The sequence below is a fragment of the Vicugna pacos genome, chromosome 13 (assembly GCF_048564905.1).
Source record: "Vicugna pacos chromosome 13, VicPac4, whole genome shotgun sequence".
NCBI classification, from domain to species: domain Eukaryota; kingdom Metazoa; phylum Chordata; class Mammalia; order Artiodactyla; family Camelidae; genus Vicugna; species Vicugna pacos.
This window is the reverse complement of record NC_132999.1, coordinates 52,640,665-52,660,490: the sequence shown is the minus strand read 5'-3', so window position 1 is coordinate 52,660,490 and position 19,826 is coordinate 52,640,665. Positions and strand designations below refer to the sequence as shown.

The following is a 19,826-nucleotide window of genomic DNA, read 5'->3' as shown; positions in this document are numbered from 1 at the left end:
GTGAAGTTTACTGTTTTGGTTTTGAGTAGTTTAATGGGAATTCAATGTAAGATATAAGATAAGAAAAATCATGTATGATTGTCTAGTAAAAAGCAGCAGGAAGAGGGCCTCTAATATGATTAATTCCATACTTAGTAACTCCACCAGTTCTCCAGATCCTGGGGGCTGGTTTCAGTATGCTGGCGGATCCATGGAAGAAGAGTGACTACAGTCACAGAGGTATTTCTTTCCATTTTCAGTATAAACAGTTGTATTCATTTCTGCCAAGAGCTTCCCTAACACTCCAGGTCGAGCACAAGCCTCAGTAGTTAAGGGAGATTCCGCTTGTGGGAGGTTTTTACACTATGGATGCTTCTGTACCAAAGACAGACTCTTGGCAGGTTCTCAAAGATGTTCTCTATTCTTTGTGATTCAGTAAACTACTAAGCATCACCTTCCAAAGGTACGGATAGTCAACTAATAAACAAGAAGGAGAACTTTAATTATCAAGGTAGACATAACAAACTGTATAAAATCTTAGTACTTCATGAACCTGGAAATCATTAAAATATTTGCCAAAGGAAAATGTACATTATGGTTCAAAGTTATATATACACAGACACTTAAAATGGCTAGATTTTGAACAGGAATTTTCTTTTGCAAAGTTTTAAAGTCTAGAAAGATCACAGCATCAAAAATATTTGAAACAACTTACCTAGAAATAATTAAGGATTATTTAGAGATGATTTATTTCAATTTAAATAAAAAGGGCCAAAGAGTTCAGGTTCCTAGAAAGGTTTATATTTTAGGATAAATGACCCTTCTTTTGATAGGATCACAAACAAAGGTAAAATTTAGAAAATACTTCACCAAAAGACTTCAATTGGCAGCACAGAACCATGGTCATTAGCTTTGCAATTTGACAACATTTTAGGACATGGATTTTCTACTTGGGGAAGATACTTGGGGAAAATCATAAAGCTCATAATTGGTAGAAGTACTGATAATATATATACATATTCTAAGAAAATAAGCACAGGTTCTTACAGACAAAACAGGCAAGAGGAGCACAAGTGTCAACTTGACACATAACATTTTTAGACCACGTACTTTTAAAGAGTAATTCAAAACAGCATTTTGGTTTAGATCCAGTAAGTCCCCTTCTCTTGTCCAGTGAATACAGGAAATTATGAATAAAGTTCAGAAAATAGATTTCTAGGCCCCAACTCCTTTGAATAAATTTAGAGATATGAATCACATATTCTTTCCCAAATCATTTCCCATAAAATTAAGGTCAGTCTAATTCTTTAGGATAATCCCAACCCTTGAAACAAGAGTGAGATTAACAGGTTACAAAGAAAGGTCAGACTCAAACTAAGACGTAGTTTGGAGATATTCTTATAGATTCAGCAACTTATATTCATCTTTTGTTATACCAGTATTGGAAAACTGAGATATCAAAAAGACAAAACCACAAGAACAATTATGCTTGAGTATTTGTTTTCTAAAATTAGTAAAGTTGCCTCTCTTTTTAAAGTAGGGGCTGGGTATGGGGCATTCATGCCTATGAAATGACATAAACCATATTATTACAAATGGCATTCGAGCCTTAAAAAGTTGGGGTTTCCTTTTTGAGGCATTGGATAAACTTGAATAAACATATACAGTAATGAGCTGGACTATGTGGGATAATAATTAGGAGTCAGCATAAAGCTTTCCTATTCTTAACATAATACTGGATATTAAATTTCAAAATAACCTAATAGTGTCATAAAAAAGTTGTACTCATAAGAGAATGCCTGGCAATTAATACTGTTAGGGTATAAAGTGTGTAAGGAAATAAGACTAGGCAAGTAGCTTCCATAGTAACTCAATCAGATTTTTCTTTAACAAGTTAATGTCTCAGAAATTAGAAATACCTACAAGAGTCATATATGCAGAGTGCTGACCTAAACCTTATAATTTATTGAGAGCTTCCCATTCTTAAAGGTACATGATAATGAAAATTATATGAAATGCTACACATGAAGTTACTGCTAGTTTACATAGTAATTTTATACTGCATAAGCTGGCATTAATGGGTTATAAGGAAAGGCAGGGGAAAAGTTTGTTCAAATACATTTGTCATCATAAAAGAAACAAGGCACTTAATGGCAACAGTGCTGTCCCAGAATATCTTACAGACCAGCTCCAGCAGGTAACCTTTGGTACAGCTCCTTAACTTCTTCATGCTTTGCTTTTCCTTTATCCACACTCTGCTTACGCATCTCGGCCATTTCAATACACCACTCCTCAAACTTGGAATTATCCCGATCTACCAGCTCCTGAAGAAAGGCTATTCAGAACATTAAGACAAAAAAAAATTTACAGTGTTTTCAAGACACATAACCATGCTGATCTCTAGATTACATCAAACACTGGCTAAGATTTTGGTGGCAGCTTCCTACTGGGATCTCCCTTTCTATGAGACCTCCAGACGCAGGCAGAAGTAAATCTGAAGTCATTATCTGGAATGTCCCCACCTGGTTCTCCGTGACATCATCGGCCAGCTGGGACTATCAAGCAGCCCAGAACCCCAGTCAAATTAAGACTGCCTTTAGGCAAGTAGCAGCTCTTTCTTCTTTACGTTAAATCTAGAAAATTTACAACTAATTGGCTAAAATCCACAAGTGCTTTACAAATTGAACAAAATAAAACCAAACGGCTCTAATCTATATTGAAAAAGAATATGAAAACGAATATATGTATGTATATGAATGACTGAAAACATTATGTTATACACCAGAAACTGACACATTGTAAGGTGACTATACTTCAATTAACAAAAACTTTTTAAAATACATCTCTTGACTATCCATAGGATTTTTTTAAATTGCTTTTACTTTTCCTTAGGGAGGTCAGTGGAATGGTTCTGTTAAAAGCTCTTTGTTTTAAAAACTTACTTCATTAAAGCAAATTTATGATTATGTACACTTTCACCAGTCCCCACATGCAGCCAACCTACCATTATAAAAGCAATCTGTTCTTGTCATTGACCTTTGAGCATGGTTCTCCAAAATATTTGCCTTACCTAATCCTGGAAAATTGCTTACCTGGTACCTGAATAGTCGTGTTGGGTTTTTCTTGAGTTTGTAATCTATAAACCAACATATACGCATTTCGAGAGCAGTGAGTTCCTTTGCCACACTTGGGTTTACGTGTCTGGGACTTAGAAGGTTCTGCTGAGATGGAAAAACCAAAAAAATGACTCAATTAGAATGCCTATAGTTTGTTCATTCTTTTGCAGGGGAGGGGAACAAGGAAGGTCACAGAAAACAACTCCTAAAATACAAACCCAGATACTCTAAAAGGTAATACAAATTTAGTAAACTCATTTAATGTTTGGATATTTAAACAATTTATTGACCCCTTGGTTGCCATTTTCCATTTTTAAAAGCTGAAAAGTACTACTTTTCACAAAGATAAACCTGAACAACAACAGCAGAAAACTACAAATTTATTTTAATGCTGGTCTTAAATTACAAACATTAATTCAGACTTTGCCCAAAGAAATAAAACAGCATGTTACTAAAAAAGAAATGAAATGAAATGCTAAGATTAGCCACTAATTCAGTGAATTCAGTAGCAAGTGGAAAACATTATTAACTGTTTTACATGGCAAGTACATCGCATGAAGTTGGTTTTCATACTGAGTTTGAATATCCCAGGATAACCTTCCAAGGAGTGTGAGGTCATGGATGGTTCTCAGGGAATCAATTACCAGATGCTCAATCCACTATGTACTTTTCTAAAATTGTTCTGTCTCATAGTTGAGGTTCCACTGATGGTTTCTACCATTCCTTTCACAGTCATCTGTCTCCTGCTTTACAAAAGGATATAACCTCCTACCCACTGACAAAATTTTATCCACCTCATCAAAAGATTTATTTACAGTACAATTTTGCTGTGCTTAATTTCTAATACATTTATATTGGTTTGATCAATTATGCAGTAATATTTATTTGAAAAAAAAGAAAAAGAACAGTGCTCAATTCAGAAGAACTTTTTAACCACTTGGAGCTTTGATTACAGAATACTTAATATATTCCATTAGAACAAAATTCTGTAGCTTCAGTGGAAACATTAGTACAGGACAAAGGGGAAGTATTAAAAACATCCTTCCATAAAAAGAGACCAGTTCGCATACCTTTGAAAAGGATGATGTGTGTATCAAATCTCTATTATGTGATTTCATTTTGGATACACTTAGTAAGGTTGTGGTTTAAGTTTCAATAATTATAATTTGTCAGAAATTACATTATCTGGAGCTACTTAAATTTATAATGAAAATATTGGATTTTAAAATGTGCAATAAAATACAAAGTTGTTCAATATTCCTACAGAGAATACAGGAGCAGTAAGTTTGAAGATCACAGGCATTGGGAATTAAAAATCTCTGGAGCATGCACAAGCAAAGGGAGGTTGGTCATTTCTAAATGAGAAGTATTAAGACTTAAGATGTTCGTTAATTTCTATAAGATGGAATATAAAATAATTCATAAATGTTCATATTCACAGCAATGAATCACTAATGGGATTTTATGAACAAGTATTTTCTATGTTTGATAAAATAGATAAAAGCTGCAATGTAAGTTGCATATTACAGTGAGAGGCATTAAAACATTAGAATGGGATCCTCAGTATATGTGGGGTCTTTCTCTTTAAATGTTTTACAATTTAGGACTACCTATATGGAGAAGATAGACAGGAGAGCCTTAACAATGCTTTTAATCCTACAATTCTCTGACTAAAAATAAGATGGATCAAATAAACCTCAGTAAAGAACAGTCAAATAAGACTAAATTTTAATTACTCACAATTTAAAGCTACATGTCAATTTTGCTCCTAGTTAGAATATCAAAATAAGATATAAAAGCAAATGTTAAGAGTTTGAGTATTACTTAGGTAAAGTGAGAGCAAGATTGCTATATGTTTAAAATGTGATTTAAAAATAGATAATACTTCTAATGTGAAGACCGAGTTGAGTACCACTCAGGAGGCAAGCCCAGCACACTTCCCACTTTTTCTTTTCCAGCTTTACTGAGGTATAATTGACTAATAAAAATGGTGTGCATTTTTTAAAAGTAAAGAATTTTCAAATTGTACTGAAAACATGACATAGAAACCACGTCTGAAGAAAAATCATTTTTAAAAAATGAGCATTGCTATGAAAGATGTTCAAAGATTTTATGTGTGTTTAAGAAGTGCATAGTCCATAACAATCTTGGGCTCTATTAATTTATCACAAATGTTTCTGTAAAAAAAAAATTATATTTTAAAAGGGCACTCACAACTTAAAGGTTTTACCTAGATCTTCCTCAATCCCTAGTTGTAATTTCTTCCCCTCCATCTTTTCTATGTCTTCGTCATTAAACTTATACCATTCACCAGACTGTGGATCTTTCACATGGGCAATGTAGTGACCAGAGTAAGCGCTCACTCCTCTGTGTATGAGGACTGCACTGAGTTCATACACATAGGACCCACCTGGAGAAGTAGAAAGGGAGAAAATGAAAGAAATTTTGGATAACATTATTTCTTCTTATACCCTGAGCCTGAATTGAAATGATTAAAATTCTTTATGTATCTGATAGAATTCAAAACATGTGACCTAAGATTTCAAAAATTACAAAGTAATGTAGTAGACATTGTCTTAAGCAGTTCACTGTATTAGCTATCTAGTCCCTCTGCAAAATACATAGATGGGAAGCTATGGCATTCTGGGCACTTAGGGTTACGAAGCCACTCTATAGTGTATTTTACCCTCCTGCAGAAACTGGCAGACCATATAGTTACTAAGAATCAGTTGTTCATATTCTCCAACTTGTTACAAAAATTAACTGCACAACCTAGTGAGATATGAGTGCAAAGCTAAAAGACTATAATTCCTAGAAAAAAGAACAAATGCTTTTTAAAAATTTGAGTTAAGTCATTAAGGAAAACTGCTCTCAAAATAGGTGTATACAACACAATTAGAAACAGCACGGGAAGAAACAAAAATCTAGACTGGTTCTGCACTCAGATTTCTTTTTAAATATTTTACGATCCTATTCCATTTTAAATAAACAAAACCTACACATCACAGCCTACGTACTATGCAAATGGTTCATGCAAGAAGAGATAGCTTTATCCAAACATCAAAATGCCAGCAAATGAATGAACAACTACATTTTAATATAAAATATTTTAAAGTGAAAAAGAACCCTTTAAAAGATTCTAAACTTAAACCAATTATAGGGAGAAATTATCTGTGTTAATCATTTCTACTGCAGTCTTAGTAAAAATTGGAAAACAAATTCATTAGGAATCCCACAACATTAAATACAACCACTATTAACATTGAAATCTGCAGTTTTTTCTAACAAATTTATCAGTAACATCTTTCCACATCATTAAATATTCTTCTAAAAATTTATAGTGAGCATACACAAGTACCATAATACAGTGAACCACAAGAAGTGAGTCACAAGGTATAGCCAATCACTCATTCAACAAATAAACACACTGAACACTGTTTTAGGCACGGAGGACACAGAAGTTGACTGAAAGGACAAAGTCCTGCATTTTTCTTTTTAGCTCAGTAGGGGATACAGTAATGCAGATTAATACCTGGACCAAAGCCCAGCTAACCCACACCAGCTGAAAATAATTTAAAATACTGGGTAAGATAAAAATACTTTAAAATATTTTAAAATGCACTGGTCAGCTGGCAAGAAAAGAAGAATTCTCAGAAGCCAAATACTATGTGAAGACAGCAAGCTAGGGTGGTGAGGGCAGTGAAAACAATTTCCTCCTGAGAGTCCTGGGTGAAACCTGATCAACTTGAACTTTGTTTTTTTCACAGTTAACAGGTTTGTGGGACCTTAGATAGAAGCTAAGATCCACAAAAGGTGAGGAGTCTAGACATGAACTCACATCATGAAACTAGGGCTCTTCAGTTTGAAATAGGAGAAATGAACCTGCCCTACACCAGAAATAGGAGAAAAATTATCTGCCTTATACTTTGACTCTTGAGGTGAGGAGAAAACCAAATATCTGAGCAAGGGAACCTGCAGCATTGGACATGGTCTGGGATGATACCTAACCAATAATGACCCCAGGTATTTGGCAGAAAGAAACCTAGGTATCTCTGGAGACGGTGGCGTCATCCCAGCCCTAAGTGAATCCCCATTAAAAATTTCCCACGTGCAATAACCAGCATGTCAGATATAACAGGTACAGATGATGTGGCAATAGTAAAAGAGCCAGCAAAAATAAACTTGCATAATAGTCCAACAATGTCCATCATGACCCCAAGTTATAAAACTAGGGTTTCTATGTTTAGAGAAATGAGAAGCCTGAAAATATATGCAAGGGATAGGGAACTACAAAGAGTGATGCAAATTTGAATTAGAGGAAATATTGGTAATTACATTAAGTATAAATAGATTAAAAAAAATCCAGTTAAAAGATAAAAATTGACAGATTAGATTTTTTCACCTAAATTTGAAATTCTACAATAAAAAGATTGAGAAGACAGGCACACCTATGGTGTTTTCCTCCAGTGTTCAATGGCCAAGACGCGGGGGGAGGGCTCCCCCCCCCCCCCCGCAGATTAAGATTTAATCACAGGTTGCACTTCACCTGGCAATATCCCAGGAGGCAAAAGGTAAACTATAATGTTTAATGGTTCAAGCTCATAAAGTAAAATGTTAAGGGAAAAAAATTCAAAAGGAAGTGATTGCCATAAAAGTCAGGTTACTGGCTATATTTTGAGAGCAGGAAGCCATAAGTGGGAGGAGCCCACAGGAGGCTTTGGAACATTAGGAATGTTTTCCTCCTTGACCCGTGTGGTACTCACGAAGACGTTTACTTTGTGATAATTGTCCATACATTTCTGTATTTTGAACTTTTATGAACATGTTATATTTTGTAATTTAAAAAAAGAGGAGGAAAGATATGATGGAATAAGATGTATGACATTTAAACTGTGGGAGGACAAGGTAGCATATGACCCTTAGAAGGGGAATAGGGAGACAAAAATCACTGAAGGAGAGTTCTTATGAGGTCTGGTGAAGACAGCTTACAACAGCGGCAGTTAATAGTATTCCCTAAATTATTAATGAAGACAATAAACCACAGAAGTATTAGTGGTGACTGTAACTTTATTATCAACAGACATCACAATTTTCATTACCACATTACCACTAATGCAGATTATCTGATTTTATACTTATCAATTCATTCTACTCGTCAACTTAAGAGTTACGGTGGTTTTGATTAGCCACTGAAACCTGTTCTTTGGTGTCCACCTGATTATGGTATTACAAATTTGTCTTAATATTTTGACAACTACATTAAAATGTAATTGGTTTCTTCTAAAATTCTATGAATTTTATGCACTCTTAAAGTGGACTACAGGGATATTAAAATCCCCAAGAAATACAGCAAGAGTTGAGTTAGAGAGTCAGCTACGAAACATTCAAGGAATGGGGACCCCTCAGCTTACATATCTATGCATATCTGCAGGTTAACTATTTAAAGAGACAAACGAATTCTCCTTTTAAAAACAGATCACCTTTTATATCATTCTTTTCCACTTTGTGTGCATGTGTGTATGCAGCACGTATGAGTAAGAACATAGGAAAATATAAATACTGGTTATCTTGCTGATAGAATTACAACTGGTTTTTATTTACAACTCTTCTTTATGCTTTCTGATTTTTTCCTAATCATCTAGAATGAATCCTGTGCAATTTTAACAAGCTAATTTATGTCTAGTATTCCACCTATACGAGGTAATACATTTGTATAGCAAACATTACAACAGCCTTGGAAAGACAGGTCTATAACTATAAACTACTGGATTAATTTTACAAGTCACAGTTAACAATGCTAAAATAAAAACTTCTATTTCTCCATTTAAAAATTAAACTTAGTAAGACAACATATTGAAATATTTCTACAGGTTTCTTCACCTATTAAGGTCAAAGTTTTTCTGTACAGTATAAACTGGACAAATATATAATAAATTTAATAACAAGAAGTATTCAAAATCATACACTAGAGTCAAGGAAAATAACTTTACATCTCCTGTGTTTTTGACCCCTGAGAAACCACTAAGCTAGCGGGCTTCTCTAATTCCAAATAATTACCTAACAAAGGAGTCAGGAAGCAAACTACTATATAAAGTGACCTACATCTAAGTTTACGCATTCAGCCAAATACAGCAGTAACAAAGCCCGGTAGTAATGTGTATAGCAGCTTCCTTCTTCCAGAGGTGCGAATGTTAAACCACAGGTCTGGTTAAAGCATCATACTTTTTAAGGTTTAAATATTTACCACATCATTTCCCCCAACCTCCCCAATCATTTCTTTTAAAGGTTTTATTTTATGGCTTGTTTCCATTTATAAGCTGCCACCAGAACCTCTTTTATGGAGACAGAGTTTAACTTCAATATTAAAAATTTAACCAACTTTAAAATCAATGTTAAGAGAGAAGTAAAATGGTCCCCCCAGTAAGCGCAGGAGAAACAAAGGGCAAGATGTTTCTTTCCTCTAACAAGAATCTTCCCATTTGGTGAGGTGAAACTACGAAAAGAAGAGTAGCAAATTATTATTGAGACGGTGTCATAGCCTCGCACAACTTATCAGTGGTCAGAGATCCAACGAATTACGGCACAAATACTGGAACTAGGCCACCTAATGTTTTTGATGAAATGTTTTTTAAAGAATGTGAATGGAGGCAGCTTGAAGACCCTTAATTTTATGAGGAATTTCAGATATGGTACTGAGGCTAAGGTAACACGAGTGAGTTCAGGAACAGCAAAATATCTTTTTTCAATTTTTATTCTTTTATACTATTATATAGATATTGATGAACCATCTAATTTTTGTTGTGTACTTACTCATAGAAAATGAAAGTAACATCTCAGCTCACCTAAAATGACTTTGCTCCCAGAGATTACCAAATAAAATTTAGTAGTAACTGCTATTCTGTACTTAACACAAGCAGATCACAAGTCACAGCCTCTGAACATTTATAATTATCACCACTCAGTAAAAAGTAGTACCTTCGTGTTCCACATAAGGCTCCATATCCAAAATTTCTGAGAAGCCAATGTAGGTATTCAGCTTTTTCTTATGTCCAGTTTGCCTAACCAAGAAGAAAGCTAATTATATTTATATTTAAAACAATCATAAAACAATGTATAAGCTCTATCAGCTATTTTAATAAACTCAATAGAAGCTAGGTAATTTCATCTAGCAGTCTTGCTCAAAACATAATCCTGTCTTAGAATTAGGCAATAAATAATCAACAGGCTAAAAGGTATGAAATTTAAAGTGCTAATTCCAAACAGCACATTTCCAGAAGTTTTAATTTTAGTACAAAAGAAACCACAGATGTTCCTGTTTTACAGAAGAAATGCACATGTAAAAACACTACCTGGTTTGAATTATAAAATAAAAGATACATTCTCATGGAAATAGGGACTATTAGAGTGAGTAGAAAATTTACTAGAGTTCTTATTTAATAATACAGAATGTCAAAGTAATTTTGTTCCTACCCAAATGTTTACTTGGCCTTTGCAGTTTTTACTAATTTCTCAGAATAAAAAATAAAGATTCCCTATTTTCTAGTTCTTAATTATATATGACTGGCTTCTTTAAGAATATTGTGATAAGTCATGAAATACTGGCATTTCAAAATGATAGGCTCCATCTATAATTTTCATCACCAAATCCTGAGTTTCAAATTAGAAGCATTTTGCTCTTAACTGTCTATGGTAAAATCTGTACGTATTAGTCACAATGAGCGATGAACACTACAATTGCACACATTTACCTGTCAAAGACAAAACGCATTAACTGTAAGTTCAACGTGCAAGGAAGGCTAAGGAGTCGGATCTTCCTTGTTGCGTTCTGTTTGCTTTGACAGTTTTCACAAAAGTATCGATTGTCTCCTTCTAATTTTTCTTCCTGATCAGGAATAAGACATTAGTTTTAAAAAAAATTAAAACAAGATGGAAAGATTGTTTTAAGTCATCAAATCTCTGATGCAAAGCATAATTTCATGAATTAATAGCTTCTATTCAAGATCAAGTTATTATAAATATCAAGGACACAGAAGATATAAGGCATTGCTTAGGAGTGACATTATTTGTCTACAGTGATTTAAAACAGATGTGCCTCTTTCCAAAATGTATGACTATAAAAATACTTGGTTTTAGGTCCTTTGTCCTGATAATCCCATTTCTGGGAATTGTAAGAAAGTAGGTTTAAAAAAGAAATATAATATGCACTTTGATGCAGCAAAATTAATTTTGAAACAGTGAAAATGGGTGGCAACTACATAAGGGAAATAGAATACGAAATTACATATATATACACAAAATTCATACCACACACACAGTTAACATTACTGAACCACATTCACAATAGAAAGCTAATTGTGCTCAATGTTAGAGGTAATGGTGGGGTTTTTTTTATTATTATTACAATTTTTCCTTTATGTTTCTATAACAGCTTTCTGGTACAGGTTATTACCACCACTTTATTCACTTGGCTCTAGGGTGCTTCTCAACTCACATCCCCCTCAGCATCCCTCACTAGCTGCTCCTGTCTCCCTGATCTCTTAATGTTTGAATGTCCCAGGGTTCAGCCCTTGGTCTTTGTCTCTCTCACTCCCTTTGCAGTTTTTATCCAGCCTTGACGTCTCACCTCAACTATACCTTATCTATCAAATTTAACATGCCCCAAGGCAAACTTCTAAGCCCTCTCCCAAACCTTCTCCTCCCACCAGCCTTCACAACTCAAGTCACAGCAATTCCCTTCTTTCAGCTGCTCAGGAGTAATCCTTGACTCCTCTCTTTCTCTCTATATCCCATCTGCAAATTTTATCAGCTCTACTCTGAAAAATCCAAACACTACTTATCACTTCTTTGGCTAACCCTTGCTTGGTCCAAGCCATCATCAACTCCTTCTGTCTGCCTTTGCCCCACTATCAGTCTATTCTCAAGATGGCAGCCAGAGTAATCCATATTAAAACAGACTATATCACTCCTATGCTTACAGCCCTCACATGTCATCTCATTTCAGAGTCAAACTTCTGACAAATGTCTACCTGGCCCTACATTTTTTTTCTCTTAAAGAGATTTTTTTAAAAAATGGAAGTACAGTCGGTTTGCAATGCTGTGTTAATTTCTGGTGTACAGTATAGTGAGTCAGTTATACATATATACAGAAAGATAGGTACATGTGTTTCTTTTCATATTCTTTTTCATTATAGGCTATTACAAGGTATTGAATACAGCTCCCTGTGCTACACAGTAGGACCTTGTTTTTATCTACCTGGCCCTATCTGATAAGGTCCTTAGTTACCCCTACAATGTTATCTTCTATCACTCTCCCCTGGTTTATTCACTTCAGCCATACTGGCCTCCTGCTGTTCCTCAAAACACCAGGCACATTTTTGTCTCAAGTTTTGCACTTGTTATTTCATCTGCCCCAAACAATTCTTGGATGGGTCACTACTCCATCACCTTCACTCACCCTTCCATATGCCATCCCCCTCCCCTGCTTTAGTTTACTCCATAGCATTTATTACAGCTGACACACTCGCTGGCCCTAGCAAATCCCTATACATACTACACTATAAACTTCTTAACAGAAAAATGTCCGCTTCATTCACTATGGTTATTCCCCAAAGCTGAAACACTGCCTGAACGCAGCAAGCACTTGATACTTAGCTGAATGAATTCAATAAATGAGTACTTCATGCATGCTAATGGCTGCGCTAAAGTAGGATAAATACAAAATACTTTAAGAAGCTATATAATAAGCTCATCTACTGCGCTACATGTCTGTTCCTACATGTTAACAAAGGTTTCCTCTCAGCAACTTTTCTACTCTCAACAAAAGGGAACCACTTCTGGGTCTCTACATAAACCTAAATACATAAAGAGAGAAATATGGAGTGCAGGGGTTGAAGAATGGCCAATTTTTATGTAAAGAAAAATCTTCATTCAACACTTTCAATAGTTCTCATTAAATGTAAAAAGGTAAGCTAACCTTATGGTAACATAGCTTACATTTTCTTACTCTACAATTCCTCCATTACAAGTTTTTGCACATACATAACTCTATATATAAAATAACCTGAAATAGCCAAAAATTATTTTAAGATGAAGCTGACTTCAGTAATTTATAATTTACAAAGTTTCTTCTAGATCATTTCATAGAGACACTTCAAGACATTTCATATATAGAAAGTCGAAATAAATGAATTTATCCATTAAAAAACAATTCGGAATAGCATTTAAATTGTTTATCAGCAGAAACATATACACCAAAATGTAAATACCTTCAAAAATTCCGAGATACAGTCTGTTAACTGTTTGTGGCCTTGGATATTTAACTCCAGTTCATAAAACTTTGATAAAAGCTTAGATTCTCTGCCACACTGATTGCAACTATAATAAAAGAGAGTGATAAAATTAAGATCAGAGTGGGAAAAGCAGTAGTAAGGTTCTACCGTATTACATCCTAGAAAGATAGAAATAAGCATTTATAATCTTAGTTCTTTCATAGAAATCATTTACACTATGCGTACTCAAAAAAGAAATAAAAACAGAAAGTGATTGGTGAGGCCATGTAGTTAAGAGTTACTTTACTCTTAGTATTCCAGTTGGCTCCAATCTTACTCTTTCAGCCCACATCACAGCCATAAAATAACAGCAAGAGCTCAACCAGACACAGATCCCAACACCTGGATGGGTTCAACTGCAATTATCAAGTCAGTTGTTTACATGTTCCCATGGAAATGCACTGCTATAAATACTCCAGGTCCCAAGATAACCCACTAAAGCCATAACTTGGAACTGAACTGAAAATTAGAAAACACATGAGCAACTGCCTTAGAATAAAATACATCATGAAAAAGTGGAAACACACTTACACAGTTACATAAGCATATTCCCCACAGAACTGTTGCTGGACAATGTTCTGCACATCTGGGTTCTTTTGTTTAGACAAAGTATCTTCCAAAAGAGACATAAAGAGCTTTGAAAATTCTTGGGCATCCTACAATACAAGTTTGGGTTAATAAAAAAGAAATCATATCCTGCTTTTTGACTTGATACAAATAGTAATAAGTCAAATAATCCGGAAACTATCTGTACTTTGAATTTAGCATTTCTGAATAAAGACAAGAGCTTTGTTGAATCAGTTTCTGCCCACATATTAATTTTCAGAAATGGGATCGAGGAAAATGTATAACATACTGAACAGTAACTAAATGCTCCAATTCAAAATAGAAAAATAATTAATTTTTTAAAATTTCTTCATTTCCTTCTATAAATATTGTAAAGAGTGCTTTTTATATTAAAATAATAATAATAATAATAGGCTCTTACCTGCTGTTGCCCTGTGTCCAAGCCCAAGGCTTTAACAAATCCCGATGGATCAATGTATCGCCTATTACTGTTTTGCAACAAGGCAAACAAGTACTGGAGGTGCTCACAAATTGTTTGAGGCTCATAATCTATTAAAGAAACGATTGGTTTAAAAAAAAAAAAACTGCTACTTTTTAAAAAGTATGTACTCCTCTTCACATGAGAACATAATTAAATACCCTTACATCCAAACTATGTTAGTGTTTTTATTATAGTTTTAAAACTTTAAAACAAATTAGTAATCATGTCTTTTGACAGTAATGAGACAGCCATGGCTGTCTCTCTACACCCCCTAAAGGCAAGAGACTATACAGACAACAATAGCAATTATGACTAGTTTCTAGAGTGTCAAATCACACCAAAACATCCAATCCAGTAATTAAAACCATATACTGTATTTACTGTTCATGTAAAATGGCCTGATACTTTAATATAGTCTCATTAATGTGAACTTGCCACAAATGGGGCAAATGACAGCAATCTCAAGGACAGGGATTCAAACCTGAAGTATATGATGATTTACTGTTAAAAATCCTAAAATTTGGTGGAGGGTACAGCTCAAGTGGTAGAGAGCATGCTTAGCATGCAGAAGGTCCTGGGTTCAATCATCAGTACCTCCTCCAAAAACAGACAGACAGACAGACAGACAGACAGACAGATCGACTGACCTACCTACCTACCTACCTAATTTCCCTGCTGCCCCCCACCAAAATCCTAAAATTTAGTGTCAAGTTTTAATGGGTTGGGGGGAAGGTAAGCAAATAGGCAGCATGGATTTCAAGAGAGCAAAGAGACTGAGTATTATCTTCTCTGCCAGTTATCAAATCATTGCCTTTCAGCTCCAAATCCACCTTTCTTTGTCTACTCTATACTAAGAGATGAGCTCTGCAAAGATCCCTCCTTTGCCAGCTAGTGCACGGGTGAGTCTTGTCAGCAGAGGGCACTGGAGGGTTTGGTTGGGCCTCTCACCAGGCTCCCGCAGGGGACAGCTCTCTCAGGGCTCTGGGTTCCTGCAGCCAGCAGTGGCCAGCAGCTTCCTCCAGCATCTCCTCTAGTAGCTTCACAACAGGATGCCTCTGCTGAGGCACTCCCTCCCGAAGGACCACCCTATGCATGACCTCCTGGATACCTTCTCAGGTGACTTTGCAGGGGACTGAGGCCCAGCACTTCCCTGAGGACAGTTTCCAGCAGGGAAGCCAACTGAGGCATTTCAACACCTTTTTGGCCTTCTGGTGAGCACAGGCACTGCTTTCTTCAGTGAGGTATGGATCTCAGGCCTGACTAACCAATTCCCCCATTATTCTAATTTCCTGTTAATAATTCTTTCTCTTTCAAATTATTGTGTAGTTTCTGTCTCCTGACTGGTTTGAAGGGTTTATCTCTTTACTACCAACTGTGACTCACCAATTGTGAAAAGGAAGCCAGTATTTCATTTGTAAAATAAAGATAAAAATCTTACTTCCTGGAGTGCAAGGGCTTTACAGGATGTTAAAAGCTACAAGTAAGTTTGTATCTACTCCAACTGTCTCATTATACCCGTAGATACTTCATGAGATCTTAGATAACTTATACTCTGCTGGCTTTGCTATCTGTAAAATAAGGGAGTCGTTGAGCCAGGATTAGACCTCAGATCCCATCATTTCCAGCATAAACTCCTTTCACTATACTGCACTGTGTCTCTTAATAGCAGAAATGTACACTCTTATCAGAACAAGATCATGGACTTTGGAATTTAAGTGTTTAGAAGTTTTAAAAAAACAATTCTTGAAGATACAAATTAAAACTACAATACCCAAAGACCATGGTACCTCATTTTACAAAACAGAAATTTAGTTTTCACTTATTATTTTGCTGTCACCTCATCAGTAAATTTATAATTCAATAAAAACAATGCTAAAAAGTAAAAATGATCCATTTTCCATTACTCATCCTTTACATACACAATTCTTTAAATACCTACCATACTATTAATCTAGATTTAAATATTCAGAACTATAAAAATAAAGCTTTGCGAAAACAATAATTTTCAAGCACTATGTTTTGAAGCAAAGACTACTATTTACAAGGACCAAAACTCTAAAGTGTTACCGTTATGTAGCAGACAGCAAAAAGGAAGATGTGGGGCTTACGAATTCTATTTTTTTCTCTGTCAGAGCCAAAGATGTGAGCCATGTGCCCAAGTCAGATCATATGAAAGATAGCACAGGATTTACACGTGAGCAAGAGTCCAAAGTTCTCAACCTGGAGCTCCCAGACCTTAAAACACTTCCCTCCACCCACTCCCCAGCTTTGAGAAAAAGAAAAATCTGGTTTGCTCCATGGAAGTTCCATCTCAAAGAGAATAATCTCTAAATACAAATACCAGTTAGCAGTAACAATCAACATGCTATGCATGAAAAAACTAAGTAATTCCAGTAGGAGCAGTATGAAACAGGCTTTTAAGTTTGCAATGAGTGCAGTCGCATATGTAGCGGCCAATTTTGCCAAGGTTGGCTGATTTAATCTTAATTTTAGAGGGTCTTACGTAAGTCAGTCTATTTGGGAATCAAGACAAAAGACTGTTGTTACACCGAAGTATCTATTACGTCTAAGGAAAGGAGTAACCTTGTTTGCTTTCTTGACTGACTTTTTAATCAACCACTAGAATTTAATGGACTTCAATCACAGCATATTACATAGAGAACCGCAGCTATAAGCTACATAAGAATAATCAAATATATTTCCTTCACTTGAGTATTTGCCATTTTGGTGCATAAATGAGTAAATATACCCAAAAAAGGAAAAACAATTTTGAATCTTGACAATATTTGTCAAGGACCTAGCACCACACCTGGCAAGTGAGGAGCACTCAAAAGCTTCCCCTACATGGTTGGTTCAGATGTGGTCTAGTTGGCAATGTATTCAGAAGTGAGCCCTCCCCACATCCACCCCCACTAACCTTTCTCTTCCTGGATCCCATCACCCATCATGTAGTCGCTGCAGGTACTTGGACATAAGTAGAGCGCCTGTCGAAGCTCCAAGTTGAGAAACCACACTTGAAGAAATGTGTTGACATAACAAGTAGCTCCAAGGTTAGTCAGGCCCACAAATGAGTTCTACAAAAACACAAAACTTGTAGTTATAAAATTAATCTCCTTTTAAGTAAAAAAAAAAAAATCATGAGAAGCCTTAAGTTTCAGGTTAAAAATCTGTTACACTGTCTCAACCCATAAAGCCCCATAAGCCTCCCGTGGGTTCTGGTTAGGGCACAGTTGTCATGAAAGTCCCAAGGGGGGGGTGACTACAGGAGCAGGAAAGACTGAGGACAGCACCACAGCTCAACTCTAGTCTGCTAATCATCTTCTAGTCTTCTCCAGCCACTTAGATCTAACTTAGAGAACAGTGGGCTCTTGAAAAGATCGGTTTTGAACATGTGCACATAGGTTTTTCATTTGCAATTAACCTAAAAGTCCAGCATTCAGTAGAATGACACAGTGAAACTTCTAGAAAAGTTCCTTTTTATCCTATAGATCTGGAAAATGGAGGGTAGAGGGAGTTGGTTGCAACTTTTTCCAAAGACAGGACTGAGAATTTCTGAACTTGCAAAGAATCAATCTTTTTAACAGAGGAAATACCTATACATCTATTTTGCAAATGCCAAAAAAATTTACGGTTAGAAAAAAAATCACCAAAAAAAAAAAAAAGTAAAACTATCTGTTGTATGCATAATGTGTAAGAATACAAGACCAAGAAAGCAAATGGGAGCTTATTCTCTTGACTTAACACTTAAGAGAGCTCAAAATAAAACATGCAATGTTAAAGCAAACAGAGAATCAGTATTTAACTAAGACCATTGTTTAAAGGCTTACTGGGAAATAAATAAATAAATAAAGGCTTACTGGGTTACACAGCTACCTGTTTTAAAGCACACCATTAAGAATTGTTCCAAGTCAAGTGGGTTAGAGTCTTAAGTTCCATTATATATCTTAAAGCTGCCTAGGTTACCTGAAATCAGTAATGGTTTCTAACCAAAGGCACAGAACACAAAGGAGCATCACAAAGAATCTCCTTTAAAATACTGGCTTACCTTTTTTCTCCTCTCACAGTTGGGGTCATCAATGTTATGAAAACTGTTTTCATCTATTTCTCCTAACCAAATATGCTCACCAATCCCAACCAAGCAATTCGGATTTCCTTTGCAGTTTCGTCTGTGGGGAAAAAAAAACAGCATTTAATTAAAAAATACCACAGTTCCATGATAAGAAACATGCAAATTAAAACTAGAATGATATATCATTTTTTACCTGTTGCTCATCTATTAGATCAGGAAAACTGAGAAAGCATAACACATATCCAGTTTGTGAGGCTGTAAGGAAACAACTCATTTACTGCTGATGAGAATGCAAACTGGTAGAATTCTCAGAGAATTTTACAATCACTAACAAATCTACATACACAGCTATTGTGACCTAGCCATCTCATTTCTAAGAATTCACTCTGAAGACGCACCTCCAACAGTCCAAAAACACATATACTAGGTTATTCAAATTACAGCATTGTTTGTAATAACAAAATACTGGAAACAACCCGAATGACCGAACATGGGGAATATGAAACATCCACAAAATGGAGTACCACACCACTGTACCATGAAAAACACATGACGATCTCTACGAAGTGACGTAGAGCAATTTCCAGGATGTATTAGTAAGTATAAAGCACAGTGCAAAAGGGTACCTATAAGTATGCTATTTTGTGCATAAGAAAGACAGGGAAATCAAATATACGTGTGTCTGCTCATTTGAACAGAAAGAAAAACACAAAGAGGATAAATCAGAGACTAGTGAAAACTGGTTACCTCCAAAGTATGAGTGGGATTAGGGGGGAAAAAAGAGAGAAAGAGAAATGGGTGACACTTTTCTGAATATACTGTTCCACACATTGCTGAATTTGGGGGCCATGTGAACATTAAACCCACAATAAATCAGAAAGGATGGAGGGAACCCTTAATTCAACACAAACAGAAACATTCCAATTGAGTAACATACCCATCCTGAAAGGAAGAGGGTGGGGCACTGACCCAAGTAACTGGAACTCAGTCATTAGCAAGTTCGTTTAGTAGTCTCAGGAAAAAGACAAAAGGAAAAAATACCAAACCAATAGCTTCCTTTTCAAGGATACGTGGGTTCACAATTCTAAAAAAAACTTTCTGTACATTCTGCAATTGAACAAATAACTGAATATATGGAGGATAAAGGGAATCAAATTTTGGAGAGGAAAGTTACAAATAAGAAAACTAGGAAGAATAAAATGAATCCTCCAGTACAAATTAGGAGTAACAGGTGTAAGTTTAAACTCAAGGGTGTTAATAATATATACATAGGTAAATTAGTGTTG

General features: G+C 35.4%; 1 protein-coding gene across 4 annotated transcripts in view; it reads right to left on the bottom strand.

Annotated features, from left to right (window-relative positions):
* Positions 1–19,826, bottom strand: part of USP48 (ubiquitin specific peptidase 48) — a 73,651-nt gene that overhangs the window by 31,371 nt on the left and 22,454 nt on the right. For 2 of the 4 annotated variants that reach the window (XM_015239532.3, XM_015239526.3), the window contains exons 2-11: positions 18,517–18,637; positions 17,389–17,545; positions 14,412–14,539; positions 13,955–14,079; positions 13,361–13,469; positions 10,844–10,977; positions 10,071–10,153; positions 5,326–5,505; positions 3,072–3,197; positions 2,165–2,314 (exon numbers count right to left, since the gene is read on the bottom strand). In XM_015239532.3, coding sequence (XP_015095018.1) covers positions 2,165–2,314; positions 3,072–3,197; positions 5,326–5,505; positions 10,071–10,153; positions 10,844–10,977; positions 13,361–13,469; positions 13,955–14,079; positions 14,412–14,539; positions 17,389–17,545; positions 18,517–18,637 — 1,313 coding nt within the window. Of the gene's footprint in view, positions 1–2,164; positions 2,315–3,071; positions 3,201–5,325; positions 5,506–10,070; positions 10,154–10,843; positions 10,978–13,360; positions 13,470–13,954; positions 14,080–14,411; positions 14,540–17,388; positions 17,546–18,516; positions 18,638–19,826 lie in introns of all 4 variants that reach the window. The other 2 variants (XM_006196737.3, XM_015239523.3) reach the window with 1 other exon arrangement.